Here is a 12,589-nt window from a genome sequence, read left to right as displayed (position 1 = left end):
GTGTGCCTGGCTCTGCTCCCGTACGTCCTGTCATAGAAAAGGACCTGGGTCTTAGCTGGATACTGTGCTCCACTGTCCAAATACCCTGGGTCCTCTGATGGAGTGCTGGGTCCCACCTTGACATGTTAGCCTTGATGTTGAGCTCGGGGGCCCTGCCTCTCAGCTGTAAGAGATTTCTCCAGTGTGATTCCAAGGCATCTCTGAGTTTCACCAGCCTGGTGAAGCTGGATGGTACCAGATCCAACCAGTCTTTGACTTTCTGCTGGAGTGTGTCAAGCTAGAGGGGAGATTGGCAACCCGACAGACAGGCACCTACAAATCTTCTGGGTATATCCCTACTTCCTCAAAGCACTGATGTTGCCCTTAAGAGAGGCACCTGAGTCTCTAGACACCCAGGACCCAACTGGCTTTGTCTTAAAGTGATACTGGATCGCCACCTAGTGGTCATATGTAACCCGGCCTCTCATCACCTCTAGGGTGGGCTTGCCTCCCCAGCCCCTAGGGATGAGGAAGACAGCCTGGGATGCTAAATATTCATTTCCCCCGTTTCACATGTGAGCGAGTCATCAAGTGGTCACTCTCTTCCCTAGCTGTCAGAAAAGCAGTTAGCCAACATCAACAGGCCTCACTAGGAAACGGACCAGGGAAGAGTGAGTGAAAACCTCCCAACGGCCCTTGACATCTCCTCACTGATCCTGATGTAAACGAGCCTTTTGGTGTCTGACTCACATCTGTCCAGTCAGTGGTCACAGGATTTCCTTCAGGTCAGGTTGGGACTACCTCAGTACCCAGAAATTCACAATTATTTCCAGGCCCAGAACTGAAGCTGGATCCCTCCAGAAGCACAGCAGGGCCAGAAAGCTCCCTCAAGTGCCGGTCTGAGCTCCCGCGTGAAACTTGAAGGGAGATAGCTGGTGTGGTCCTGTCCACGCAAAGCCAGTGAGAGCAGAAGTCACACCCCAGGTACAGACAAGCTCCTGGCCAGCCCAAGTACGCTTTGGATGAGAGGGTGGAGTAAAGGAATTTCATGTTCGTCCATTTGAGTTCGGCCATTCCTCAGTGAGATAACGATGCTCCGCTCTGTGGTGTTCTTTAGGGTTTGTTTTATTCTGTTAGTTTTGTCATTCATTTGGTCTTTTGTTTGTTTGTTTGTTTGTTTTCTCACTGTGCAGCCCAGAATAAGCCCACCATTCTCCTGCCTCAGCTTCCCATGTGTTGAAATTTGAGGCCTACATCACCACACCTAACAACAATGTCTCATTATTCAGACTCAACAGCTCATCATACTCCCAGAAGCAAGGATGTAAAAAGAACAGCTTTGCTCCCTAAATGGCCACGTCTCACCCTAGCAAGTGTCAAGAGAGAAGACCCAACGGGTACATGTCCTCTGGGGCTTTCCTCCCTGGATAAGGACCTGGATAAGAGCTCACACAATCACCATCAGAAGAGACAGTCCCTTCAGACCAACGCCTGTACATACCCTCGTTATACTCGCCCCATGAACCCTCACCATGTTAACGCCCACAAGCCTATCTAGAATGTGTGCAGAAAGACTGAACTGTGTGACCTGTCAGGCCATGGGTCCGAGTGTAACCTCATGAAGTAGTCGGATTATCAAGACATATTTTTTTTTATATTTGGAGAGGAGGACACAAAACCACACAGTGTTCACCTCAGGACAGGGGTTTTAGAGTCTTCAAATCACTAGATAGAATCCTGGCTCTGTCCCTCCACAGCTGGAAGGGGACACTTCCATCCAGGTCACCCTTTCAGGCTCTGTCTCTCCAGTGTTACCTCACTGAGATTAGCACCTTGGGATCGTTTTTCCCTTGGGCTCATCTCTGCATTTCCCTTGCTTTGATGCCTCTTCTCGTCCCGTGACAGTTCCCAGGACGGAAGTGGTCCAGCTACGCCCCAGCTGCCCCGGGATGAAGCAAGCATCTGTCCTCCCATCCCACGGGTCCTCCCATCCCACATTTCTCTGCTTCATTTAAGTCTTCTGCAATGGTTTTAAGGGAGCTGAACAGAACAGCCAGGTGGAGCAGGCACACTTGGCTCAAGGCATCGGGGCATCCAGGCATCTGAGTATCTGGTAAGGTAGGGCTGACAGTCTTCTGGGAGCCATTTGACACTGGATCTTCCCTGAGACAGTTTCCATTAGCTTTGGCAAGCAGTTATTATGAAGGAAATTCCAACTTCTGGAAGCCTCCAGGGCTCAAGCAGAAGCCATCTCCGACAGAGAGTATGAGTCGACAAAGAGCCAGCAGGTTTGCTGTGAAGGTGTGGCTTGGGCTGGGGACCCTTGAAGCTCAGGCTGAGATGTCCTCCATCCACCCACTCCTCCTGCAGTGGCAGTGGCTATCGTGTGCAGCACTGGCGCTGCCTGACCGTAGCTTCCTGGTTCAGAACCACAGCCTCGCCTTCCTGCTGGCTGCTGCTTCCCCCATCTCCCGCTCTCTGCAGTAGCTCCTGAGCTGTGGGAAACAGGGGGTTTACTGGAGAGGGAATCTCATCACCCAGAACCCTAACCCAAGCACCCCCTATTAGTCTTCCTCATGCCCCTCCCTGCCCCGAGGACACCAGAAGATGACCCAGGGAGGAGCCATAGCAGAGGGCTCCCACACTCCTGCGGAGGGCCATCACTCACCAACAGTGCTGAAGATCTCAGACACCTGGTAGTTCAGCTTGGCGGAGGTTTCCATGAACAGCAGGCTTTTGCTCTCCGCAAACTCTTTTCCTTCCTGAAGGAAAAAGTCAATGTGTTTAATGAGAGTCCCTCTAAAGACACGTGGTTGACTCACAAGAAACAGGAATGCACCTGTAATCCCAACACTCAGGAAGCTGGGGCAGAAGGATTATGAGTTCAAGGCCTGCCTTGGACATAAGACTCTGACTTATGTCAAGTGTGTGCACAGATTCTTCATACAGACCACCTGATATACACACCCCCTCTGTGCATATGTGTACATACACCTCCTACATGAATCTACAGCCAGAAGAGGATCTCAGATGGAATCTTTGTGCATTTCTACAGGCACAAGTGCATGTGCATGTAGGTTTGTGTGTGGAGATAGTAACATGGGTGACTTTGGAGGCACATTGTGTGCTCATGAATGCATATTTATGAAGAATGACTCTGTGCATGTGTGTGAGCATGAGTGCTTAGGAAGTATGAGTTTATTTGTAAGTAGAGGGATCATGGGTATACACACAAGTGCAAGTATGTAAGTGGGTGGGTATGTGAGTGCCTGGGGCACAGGGGTGGATGGTGTGTGTGTGTGTGTGTGTGTGTGTGTGTGTGTGTGTGTGTGTGTGTTTCAAGGTCTCAAAAGCCCTTGAGTCCACAGAGTCAAGGGCTGCCTGCCACCACATAGCACCTGGAAGGTCACTTCCCGCTCCTCACTGAGATCCGTTTTGTTGCCGACCAGCATCACCACCACCTCTCCTGGATGGAACTCCTTCTCCAGGTCCTCCAGCCACTGCTGGGCCTTGTGAAAGGAATCCTAGAGAGACAGAACGGAAGCCATGCTGGCGTTCTCCTTGCTGAACCAGAAGAGCAACGCTCCCCCGTGGGTACACAGCCACATCAAGACCTTGTTCCAGAATGCAATGCCAAGAGGCTGCTCTGGCCCCCTGGGAGGGCTGTGCAGCCAGCCAGGCAGCACACCAGAAAGTCAGGGACATGGATGTCACAGGGAGTTTGGAGTCAAGAACTCCACTTCAGACACCATTTTGTGCAGGAGAGTTTGAGAGAACTGTTATCTCCCCAAACCCAGTCCCTAAGTGTAGCTCCTCATAGGTCAGGTAAGGGGCTTGACCCTGTGTCCTTTGGCACCTGTCTTCTGACCCCTGGCATCAAAGCTGATATGGGGGTCCCATCTCTCCACACTCCTGAACCTGTGCCCAACACATGCGTTTTTGATCTACTGAAATCTTTTATCCAGAACCCTCCCCCAGGCCTCTGTACCTACCACACCTTCCTGCCACCTCCCCAATATGATTAGTCCACACTTCTCTGCCTCCTGTGAGAGATCCTGGGGCAGCAAGTTCGCCCCGTGCTAGGCCAGGTTGGACATGCGGGCATACAAGTTCAGTCCTTCCATATCAATTCCATGCATGCTCTGTGTTCTGCAACCCCTGGTGACACACGCTGGATGGCCTAGGGAGATGAGCTGGCTCTAAAACAGCCCCTTGCCATCTCATCAGCACACTAGAACCATTGACCATGGTACTGTGGGGGTAAGGAGTGTACCAGGAGATCGCAGAGCCCAGCTTTGGGTGTGAGGGGTTGCCAAGAGGACTCTCTGAATAAAGCGAGCAGCATGGGCTCACTGGCCCCTTTGGTCGATGTAGTCATTACTATAAACCATGGCTCCAGTCTGTTTCCTTGATGTTGACCGCACAGAAGGCAGTAAACATACAGTTGCCATGGAAGGAGGTGAAAAGTGGACCTACCTTTCGGGTGATGTCATAAACCAGGAGCGCAGCATTGGCACCCCTGAAGTAGAGGTGGCAGACACTGTGGTACTTCTCTTGGCCAGCTGTGTCCCAGATCTCAAGCTTCAGAGATGAGGAGCCCAAGTCCACCACCTTTGTGAAGAAGGCACCTGCAGTAAGGAGACCAAGGGAGGGTGTCCTAGTCGGGGTTTCCATTCCTGAACAGACATCATGACCAAGAAGCAAGTTGGGGAGGAAAGGGTTTATTCAGCTTACACTTTCACATTGTTGTTCATCACTAAAGGAAGTCAGGACTGGAACTCAAGCAGGTCAGGAAGCAGGAGCTGATGCAGAGGCCATGGAGGGATGTTTCTTACTGGCTTGCTTCCCCTGGCTTGCTCAGCTTGCTTTCTTATAGAACCCAAGACCACCAGCCCAGGGATGGCACCACCACAATGGGCCTTTCCCCCTTGATCACTAATTGAGAAAATGCCCCAAGCTGGATCTCTTGAAGGCATTTCCTCAAGGGAAGCTCCTTTCTCTGTGATAACTCCAGCCTGTGTCAAGTTGACACAAAACCAGCCAGTACAGAGGGTTTGCCTCTACAATGCCCACTAAGGCCATTGAACTCCCGGAGTTCTTGTGCCTCAGTCCCCCTGGTGCTCTGACCACTCAGCCACCCATCCCACTCTGAAGCAATGCTCTTCAACTCACTCCTCTGATGCTATCCTCCCTTCAGCACCTGGAAATCACTCATGAGTTACTTAATTCTGCATGTGTTCGCCGCGGGAGCACCTGCAGGACTCCCACCTTCCCCTGAACGTCCTCTGTGTGACTCTCCAGGAATTCCCTTCCTCATTCAGGCACCACCTTAACCAAATCACAGAGACTGATCCATGCCCTCCTGTAACACGCAATCCACCTTTACTCTGAAGACATTTTTCCTTGAACTTTGCTCCCCAATATTGAATTTTATTTTTAATTATGAGTGTATGTGTAGGTGCAGGGTGGGTTTGGGCACATTTGTGCAGTGCCTATGGAGACAAGGAGAGAACAATGAATCCTCTGGAGCCTGAGTTACAGACAGTTCTGAGCTGTCTAGTGTGGATTCTGGAAACAGAACTTGGGTCTTCTGGAAGAGCGGTATGCATTCTTAACTGATAATTTTATTTCTCTGCCCTGATGTGATTTTAAAATAGTTATTTTATGGTACCAACAACTTCTTTTTCAAGTGTGTGAGCTCGTAGGGCACTAGAAGCCAGAGACAGTCAGGGAGCCCAGGACATGAAGGGTCAGCAGAGACCAAGGGCTTCACCCAGATCCACTTCCCTGCATAGACCCAGGGTAAGTTTGGAACCAACTGGAAACCCTGACCTCCATGCATGAAATGAAACTTCCAGCCCAAAGCCAGTGCATAAGTAGCCCAGGGCTGGTGTAACAAGTGACCTCTGAGGTGCCTTAAAACAGGAAATTCACTCTTTCAGTTCTGGCGACCAGAAGCCCCAAGGTTAAGCCGAGGGCAAGGCCAGTTCCTTCTCGGGGATCTGAGAGAGGACCCACCCCACCTCCCTCCACCTTCCAGGGCCTCCAGCCACCTTTGGTGTTCCTTAGCCATGGGATTACCACCTCAGTCCAGACTCTGACCTTAACTGATGTCAAGATTAGCCTCAACTGCCAACTTGACACAGCCTAGAGTTATTTGAAAGAATCTCAGCTGAGGGGCTGTCCAGATCAGATGGCCCTGAAGTCATGTCTGTAAGGGACTGTCTTGATTAATGATTGATATGGGAACCCAGCACATTGTGAGATCACTATCCCTAGGCAGGAGGGCCTGAGCTGTCTAAGAGGGCAAGCTGCGGGCGGGAGAGAGAGCGAAGTGGTTAACAGCACTGACTGCTCCTCCCGAGGACCAGAGTTTGATTCCCAGATTTCAAGCCTCAGAGATGAGGAGCCCAAGTCCACCACACCACCTTTGTGAAGAAGGTTGGGCCGGGGGAGGGGGAGATGGGAGATGGGAGGATCACATACTACAAGCCTAGCTCTAGGTTCAGTGAGAGAGACCCTTTCCCAAGAGGATATGGTAGAGAGGGGTAGAGCAGGACACCAGGCATCCTCCTGGCCCCTCTATGTGGGCATGCGCCCATGCACATACATGTGCACATCCTAAGTACATACATAGTACATACAGAGCTGGGAACGAGGGAGGGAGGGTTAAGCCCAGGCCTGCTTTCTCCGTATACAATCTTGCTTTCCCTTGTTTTTCTTTCCCATTTTAAACATGTTGGCTTAGAGTTCTCAAAGCCCAGCAGCGGTACAAGGGCAGGGCACACACAAGCAATGACCCATTAGCCAGGGCTGAGGTGTTTATACAACACACAGCTGAGCCTTCCTGGGAGAGTAGGGAACTTTTACCTCACCAGACCGGTCTGCGCAGATTGGTAATCCCTGAGGCAGTGAGGTTTGTTTGTTGGGTTTTTTTGGGGGGGGGAAGAGGGGGGCCGTGGATGGACTCACAATAAGAGGGAGCGTGAGGAGAGGAGAGACCCAAGTCCACTGAGGACAAAGCTTCCTGTCACCTCTCAGATTGGAAAAAAAAAAAAAGAAAGAAAGAAAAATCAGGGTGCAACGTCTGAAAGCAGGAGGAACATTCTTTTAGGGAGAAAGCTCTACCAGGAATGACAGTAATGACAGGCATGGGGTAGGGGTTGTTCTCTGATCAGTCCTTGCTCCAAATTAAAACAAGCATGTGTGGTAGCACATGCTCATCACCACAGTACAGGGGAGGGGTATGAGGGTGGAGGGTTGCAGGCCAGCCTGAGCTATATAGTGGCCCTTGTCTCAAATACATACGTATGTGCATACATACATGCATGCATACATACATACATACATACATACATACATATACACACACATAAGCAAGCACACAGCTGTTTCCTCTCCCCTCCCTCATAGCATCCTGAACCTCACTGCCAGTTCCCCATACTCAAGCCTTCTAGGAACAGAGACCCTGTCACTGGGACTACAGGCTCGAAAATGCCAGCCAGGCTGAAACCGGACCCCTAGCCTGTCCCCTGACCCCTAGCGAAGGTTGCTTACATGCTTTTCCAGAACAGCGTGCCTGCCTGCCTGCCCTTGATGGACATCCAGCCCCTCCTGCAATAGGGAATATCCAGCCTTGGGCTGCAGGGCTGGGGCCATGAGCCCCTCCTGCAATCGGGAATATCCAGCCTTGGGTTGCAGGGCTGGGGCCGTGCTGAGGCAGACCACATTCCCATCTGCCCCTACCAGGGCTCTCCTCACTTACACCCCACAGTCGGCAAGACGTTGCTGAAGTCCTGCTTCATGTACCGGAGGGCCAGGCTGGTCTTGCCCACAGAACTGCTTCCAAGCAGAACCAGCTTGCTCACGAAGGGCTGGCCAGGAGCAGTGCTGGCCTGTGGCAGCCCAGCTGCCTGGGCCATGGCCTGCAAACAACCACAGAAGACAGAAGTAGGTGAAAAACCTGTGGTCAAATCACCTCAGTGAGTCTAACACACACACACACATACTCACACACACTCACACACACATGCATACACCACATACATACCACATATAACACATACAAATACACACATACCATGCACGCACACACACACACACACACACAGAGGCTGCTTCCTAGGTAGAATGCAGACTCATTGATCAGAGGTCGAAGCAAGAGGTCCTACCCACCACCTGCTCCACTCTGTACCCCAGCCCCAGCTCCCCATCTATAAACTGGGGCAAGCAGAAGAAACTGTCTAATGTGTGACAAGGAGCTCTGAACCCTCTCTACAATGGCCCCCACCAGCATCACACGAGCTTTTTATCCTAATTCACTGCTCTGCTTCTCACTACTTACAAACTTCTTCTTTATTCCAAACACCCAACAGAGGTCAAAAGCACCAGGGCACCTCTCAGTTGTTCCTGGATTAAACTTGGTGTTTCCAAATTGTTCCAGAGTAAAATTCCCTCAACCCATGAGAAGGAGATTTTTTAAAAACAAAAGTCACCCTCATTATCAACAGCCCAGACCTCCCAGACCTCCCAGACCCCGGGAGAGGGCTCTTCCTGTCAGCATCAGCCAGGGCTTCTCAAGACTCGTCAGTTCCTCTTTCCTCAAATCTGTTTTCCAATTAAAACTTTGCTCTGCAGTGGGAGGTGGGTAATCTTCCCAGGGCCAGGAGTGTGGCCTACAATCCCAGAATGCCAGAGGCTGAGGCAGGAGGATTATCAAATTTGAGTCCAGACAGTAAGACTCCATCAAACAAGGAGGCGAAAAATGAAAGGAGGGAGGGTGTACTGGCTAGTTTGTGTGTCAACTTGACACAGGTTGGAGTTATCACAGAGAGAGGAGCTTCAGTTGGGGAAGTGCCTCCATGAGATCCAGCTCTGGGGCATTTTCTCAATTAGTGATCACATGGGGAGGGCCCCTTGTGGGTGGTACCATCTCTGGGGTTGGGTTCTGTAAGAGAGCAGGCTGAGCAAGCCAGGGGAAGCAAGCCAGTAAGGAACAGTTCTCCATGGCCTCTGCATCAGCTCCTGCTTCCAACCCTGCTTGAGTTCCAGTCCTGACTTCCTTTGGTGATGAACAGCAATGCAGAAGTGTAAGCTGAATAAACCCTTTCCTCCCCAACTTGCTTCTTGGTCATGATGCTTATGCAGGAATAGAAACCCTGACTAAGACAGAGGGAGAGAAGGAAGGAAACAGGGGGAAAAGTAGGGAAAAAGGAAGGGGTGGAAAGGAAGAGAAGGACAGGTGGGAGGGAGAGGAGGAAAGAGGAGAGGTGGGAGGGAGGGAGGAGAGAGGGGATGGTGGTGGAAGGAAGGAGGGAGGGAAGGGAGGAAGGAGGGAGGGAGAAAGAAAAGGGAGGGAGAGATATCTGTGTCTCCTGGCACACCCCAGCCCTTTCTGTTGTCTCTAACACCTCAGAGCCCAGCTCTAGAGTAACATCATGAAAACTCTGCATCATGTCAGTGACAGCAGCTTCACACATCACACCGGAGCTGGGGCTGTGTGCCCAGCGCTCACTCTCACAGGAACTCCGGAGCTCCTGAAGGAAACCCAGAGATCTACCGGTGGGTGGGTGTGTAATATGCGGAAACTCTATGGACAAATGCATAGGTGCAGAGATGGGGGCGAGTGGATGAGTGTGTAAGGATGAGTGTGTAAATCAACAGGTGGATGAGTGGATGGATCAATTGACTAAAGGGTGGACGGGAAGGATGAACACTTTATCCAGCTTCTGTGTTTTTGAAATGTCTGGCTAAATGGGAGAGGGAGAGGGAGAGGGAGAGGGAAAGGGAGAGGGAGAGGGAGAGGGCCTCCAGGAAAGGTACACGCAGCCTCCTTCCAGAAACACCACCCTTTGAGCCTAAGGGCATGGCCAGAGTTCAGAATCCTGATGGGGTGGGGGCGGGGCCGGCCCGCCAAGGGCCATCCATCAACTCTGCAGCAAACAGGTCGGGCCCCTTCCTCAGGAACTCCCAACCACCAGAGTCATTGCCGCTCTCTTCAGAGGTAGCCTTCTACCTGACTGCCACCTCTGCCACCCTAGCCCCTCCATCACGTGTCCAACCCCCAACAACCAACAGCACAGAGTACAGGCCCTGCAGTCGGAGTCTCACTCCCTGTCTCCCTTGATTGGACTGACTTTCAGTTGCATGTAAATAAGTAACCTGTATTATCAGGGGCTCAGCTTTCTCACTGGGTTGTCACCACCACCCTGAAGCCGGATTGCCTTCAGTGAGCTTGCTGTAGTCACCGAGGGTGCTGAAGCTACCCCAGGGAACAACAGGTGCTCACTATCTCCCGAATAAACCCGGAAGCGGCTCCACAGATTCTATCTGGATCGATGTGCCTTCTGCCCGGAGCTCCCATGCCAGTCATACCCTGATGCATGTTGGAAGCATGCCTGGTGTGCTTGCAGAGAGGGAGGCAGGGCTGTTGGCAGGCACTGAAGGACCTTCACAGGTCACCCTGGGGCCAACCTGTACATGGCATAAACAAAGCTGTCAACAGTGCAGCTGCCAAGGTCCTCCAGAGGAAAACGGAGTGGGGCAGCTCTCTGAGCCCACCCGCTCCTGCACAAAGATATGTGCCAAGGCTGAGCAGGAAGTCTAAGGGCCTGGGCATCACTGCCAACGGCCCAGCAGCCTGCCAAGGCAAAGACTCGAAATTCAGGGCTGGAACATGATGTTGTTTTTATGCTCACAGGGACCCCAAAGCACTAGCTCAGTCCAGCACTGATAGTGGCAGGATACACCTCAGGAGTGGTACAAAGGAACTCTGCCTTTGCGCCCCCAAAACAACACCAATAACTGTTGTAAGCCTATAATCCCAGCACTTGGGATGCTTATGCAGGAGATTGCCACAAGTTTCAAACCTTTCTGGGCTACGGAGTAAGACCCTATCTCAAAATAATAACAACAGCAACAACAAAACAATAATAATAATCCCTTGGCTTTAATGTTAAGGTCACATGCTCTGCCCTAATGGTCATTACATCAGATGCAGTGTCCACGTGGCTCTGTGAGATTTCTACAATTATCTCGCTTTGACAGTTCGTTCCCCTATTACTGAAATTTTTTCCCTGGTATTATTTTCCTCTGTAAACAGATAAGAGCACAGCAGATGTGCCCATATTACTTTTTGAGTGACTATGTATTGCAAGCTTCCAATAACAGCCAGCCAGAACCCTCTATGCAGAGAGAAAGTTGGAAATGTGGTACCTGCCCCCTCCTTTAGAACCTAGATCTTTCTGAAGGCAGTGGCTGCCAGGTTGCCATGAGGAGTCTCTTCCCATCCTGACTTGGTTGCTTCAGCAATCGCAAGCCTGCCCCTCTTCCGCCTAAGACAAAACATTCAAGGAAGGAGGGAGCCCCGGGAGACCGCGCCCCACCCTCCTCACCCAGATCCTCCAAGCTCTTTATTCCTGACCCTGAACTCAGAACAACATGGCATTTGACAGAAGAGGAAAACCAAGCTGCCCCTCAGAAGAGAGTTTTGGAAGAAGCTCTGCCAAGCGCCTCTGCCATTGCTGGGGCCTCTGCAGCCGTCTGGAAAAGCCTCCTTAGAAGGCGCCCCCTCACTCACCCTGGCTGTTCATGTTCAAAACCCTTAAATGGCATTTTCTGCAAAGAAAATTCAATGGAATTTCCTTCCTAGAATATGACCTATGACCTAAACAAGAACACTGTAGGTGCTGAATAAACTCAAGGCGTCTGCTGTTTCAGCTCTGCCTCTGATTCAGGTCCTGAGAATACACACACACACACACACACACGCATGCGCTCCCAGAACACACACTCACAGCACACACCTCACACATACACATTCACAGCACACACTCACACACTCATAGCACACACACATTTGCAGCACACATACACAGTCACAGTACACACAGTCACAGCACACACAATCACAGCACACACCTCACACACACACACATTCACAGCACTCAGTCACAGCACACACATACCACACACACAGTCACAGCACACACATACACACACACAGTCACAGCACAAACATTCATAGCACACAATTCATAGCACACACACACACACACACAAGAGCAGACTCACCTGTTCACTTTGAAAGAGTTCTTCAGACCATCATCTCACAGGGCTGCCGGCTCCCCTTTCTTCCCCTGTCTACGCTTCCCTTGGGTGCTGAGTGACTTGTCAGGGTCTTGCCAGGGGCAGGGTGTGAGGAGCAGTGCACACTGACCACCAGCAGCCCAGCAAAGGAAGTGGGCAGGCCCCCTGCTCCAGCCGAGGCCCCAGCCCGCACAGCATGGCAGGACTCTTCCTGTAAACTCCAGTGCAAAGTCCCCACATGACCATGTGATCACCTGGGTCAGAGTACGCTAGAAGTCACACTCTGGTTCTCTTCTCGCAGTGCCTAGCTGCAGCCCAGCATTCCGGCCCCTTGCAGGTCTCACCTGTCCCAGCTCCTCACATCTGAAAGCACCACAGACTTAGAGAACAGCTCTTTGGTTACAGGAGCTCACTTCTTAACTCTTTATGTAAATAACTCCAGTCTGGGGAGGCATGCCAGGTGGGCAGGACCAGGGCCCAGAGCCTGGGATGGGTGTGCCCTGGAGCAGGTAATTGCCTGGGT

At 51.5% G+C, this 12,589-nt stretch overlaps 1 protein-coding gene across 1 annotated transcript; it reads right to left on the bottom strand.

The window, feature by feature from the left end:
* Nucleotides 1-1,655: 1,655 nt before the first annotated feature.
* On the bottom strand, nt 1,656-12,109 carry Rab17 (RAB17, member RAS oncogene family). The gene is made up of 6 exons (XM_052192799.1): nt 12,052-12,109; nt 7,745-7,904; nt 4,456-4,607; nt 3,378-3,503; nt 2,648-2,741; nt 1,656-2,474 (listed from the first exon to the last, which is right to left on the bottom strand). The coding sequence occupies exons 2-6, from the start codon at nt 7,899-7,901 to the stop codon at nt 2,359-2,361; spliced, it is 645 nt and encodes a 214-aa protein (XP_052048759.1). The 5' UTR covers nt 7,902-7,904; nt 12,052-12,109; the 3' UTR covers nt 1,656-2,358.
* Nucleotides 12,110-12,589: the final 480 nt, after the last annotated feature.

This window comes from Apodemus sylvaticus, chromosome 9, assembly GCF_947179515.1.
Source record: "Apodemus sylvaticus chromosome 9, mApoSyl1.1, whole genome shotgun sequence".
Classification (NCBI taxonomy): domain Eukaryota; kingdom Metazoa; phylum Chordata; class Mammalia; order Rodentia; family Muridae; genus Apodemus; species Apodemus sylvaticus.
The sequence above is the reverse complement of the archived record's forward strand: the minus strand, read 5'-3'. Positions and strand labels throughout refer to the sequence as shown.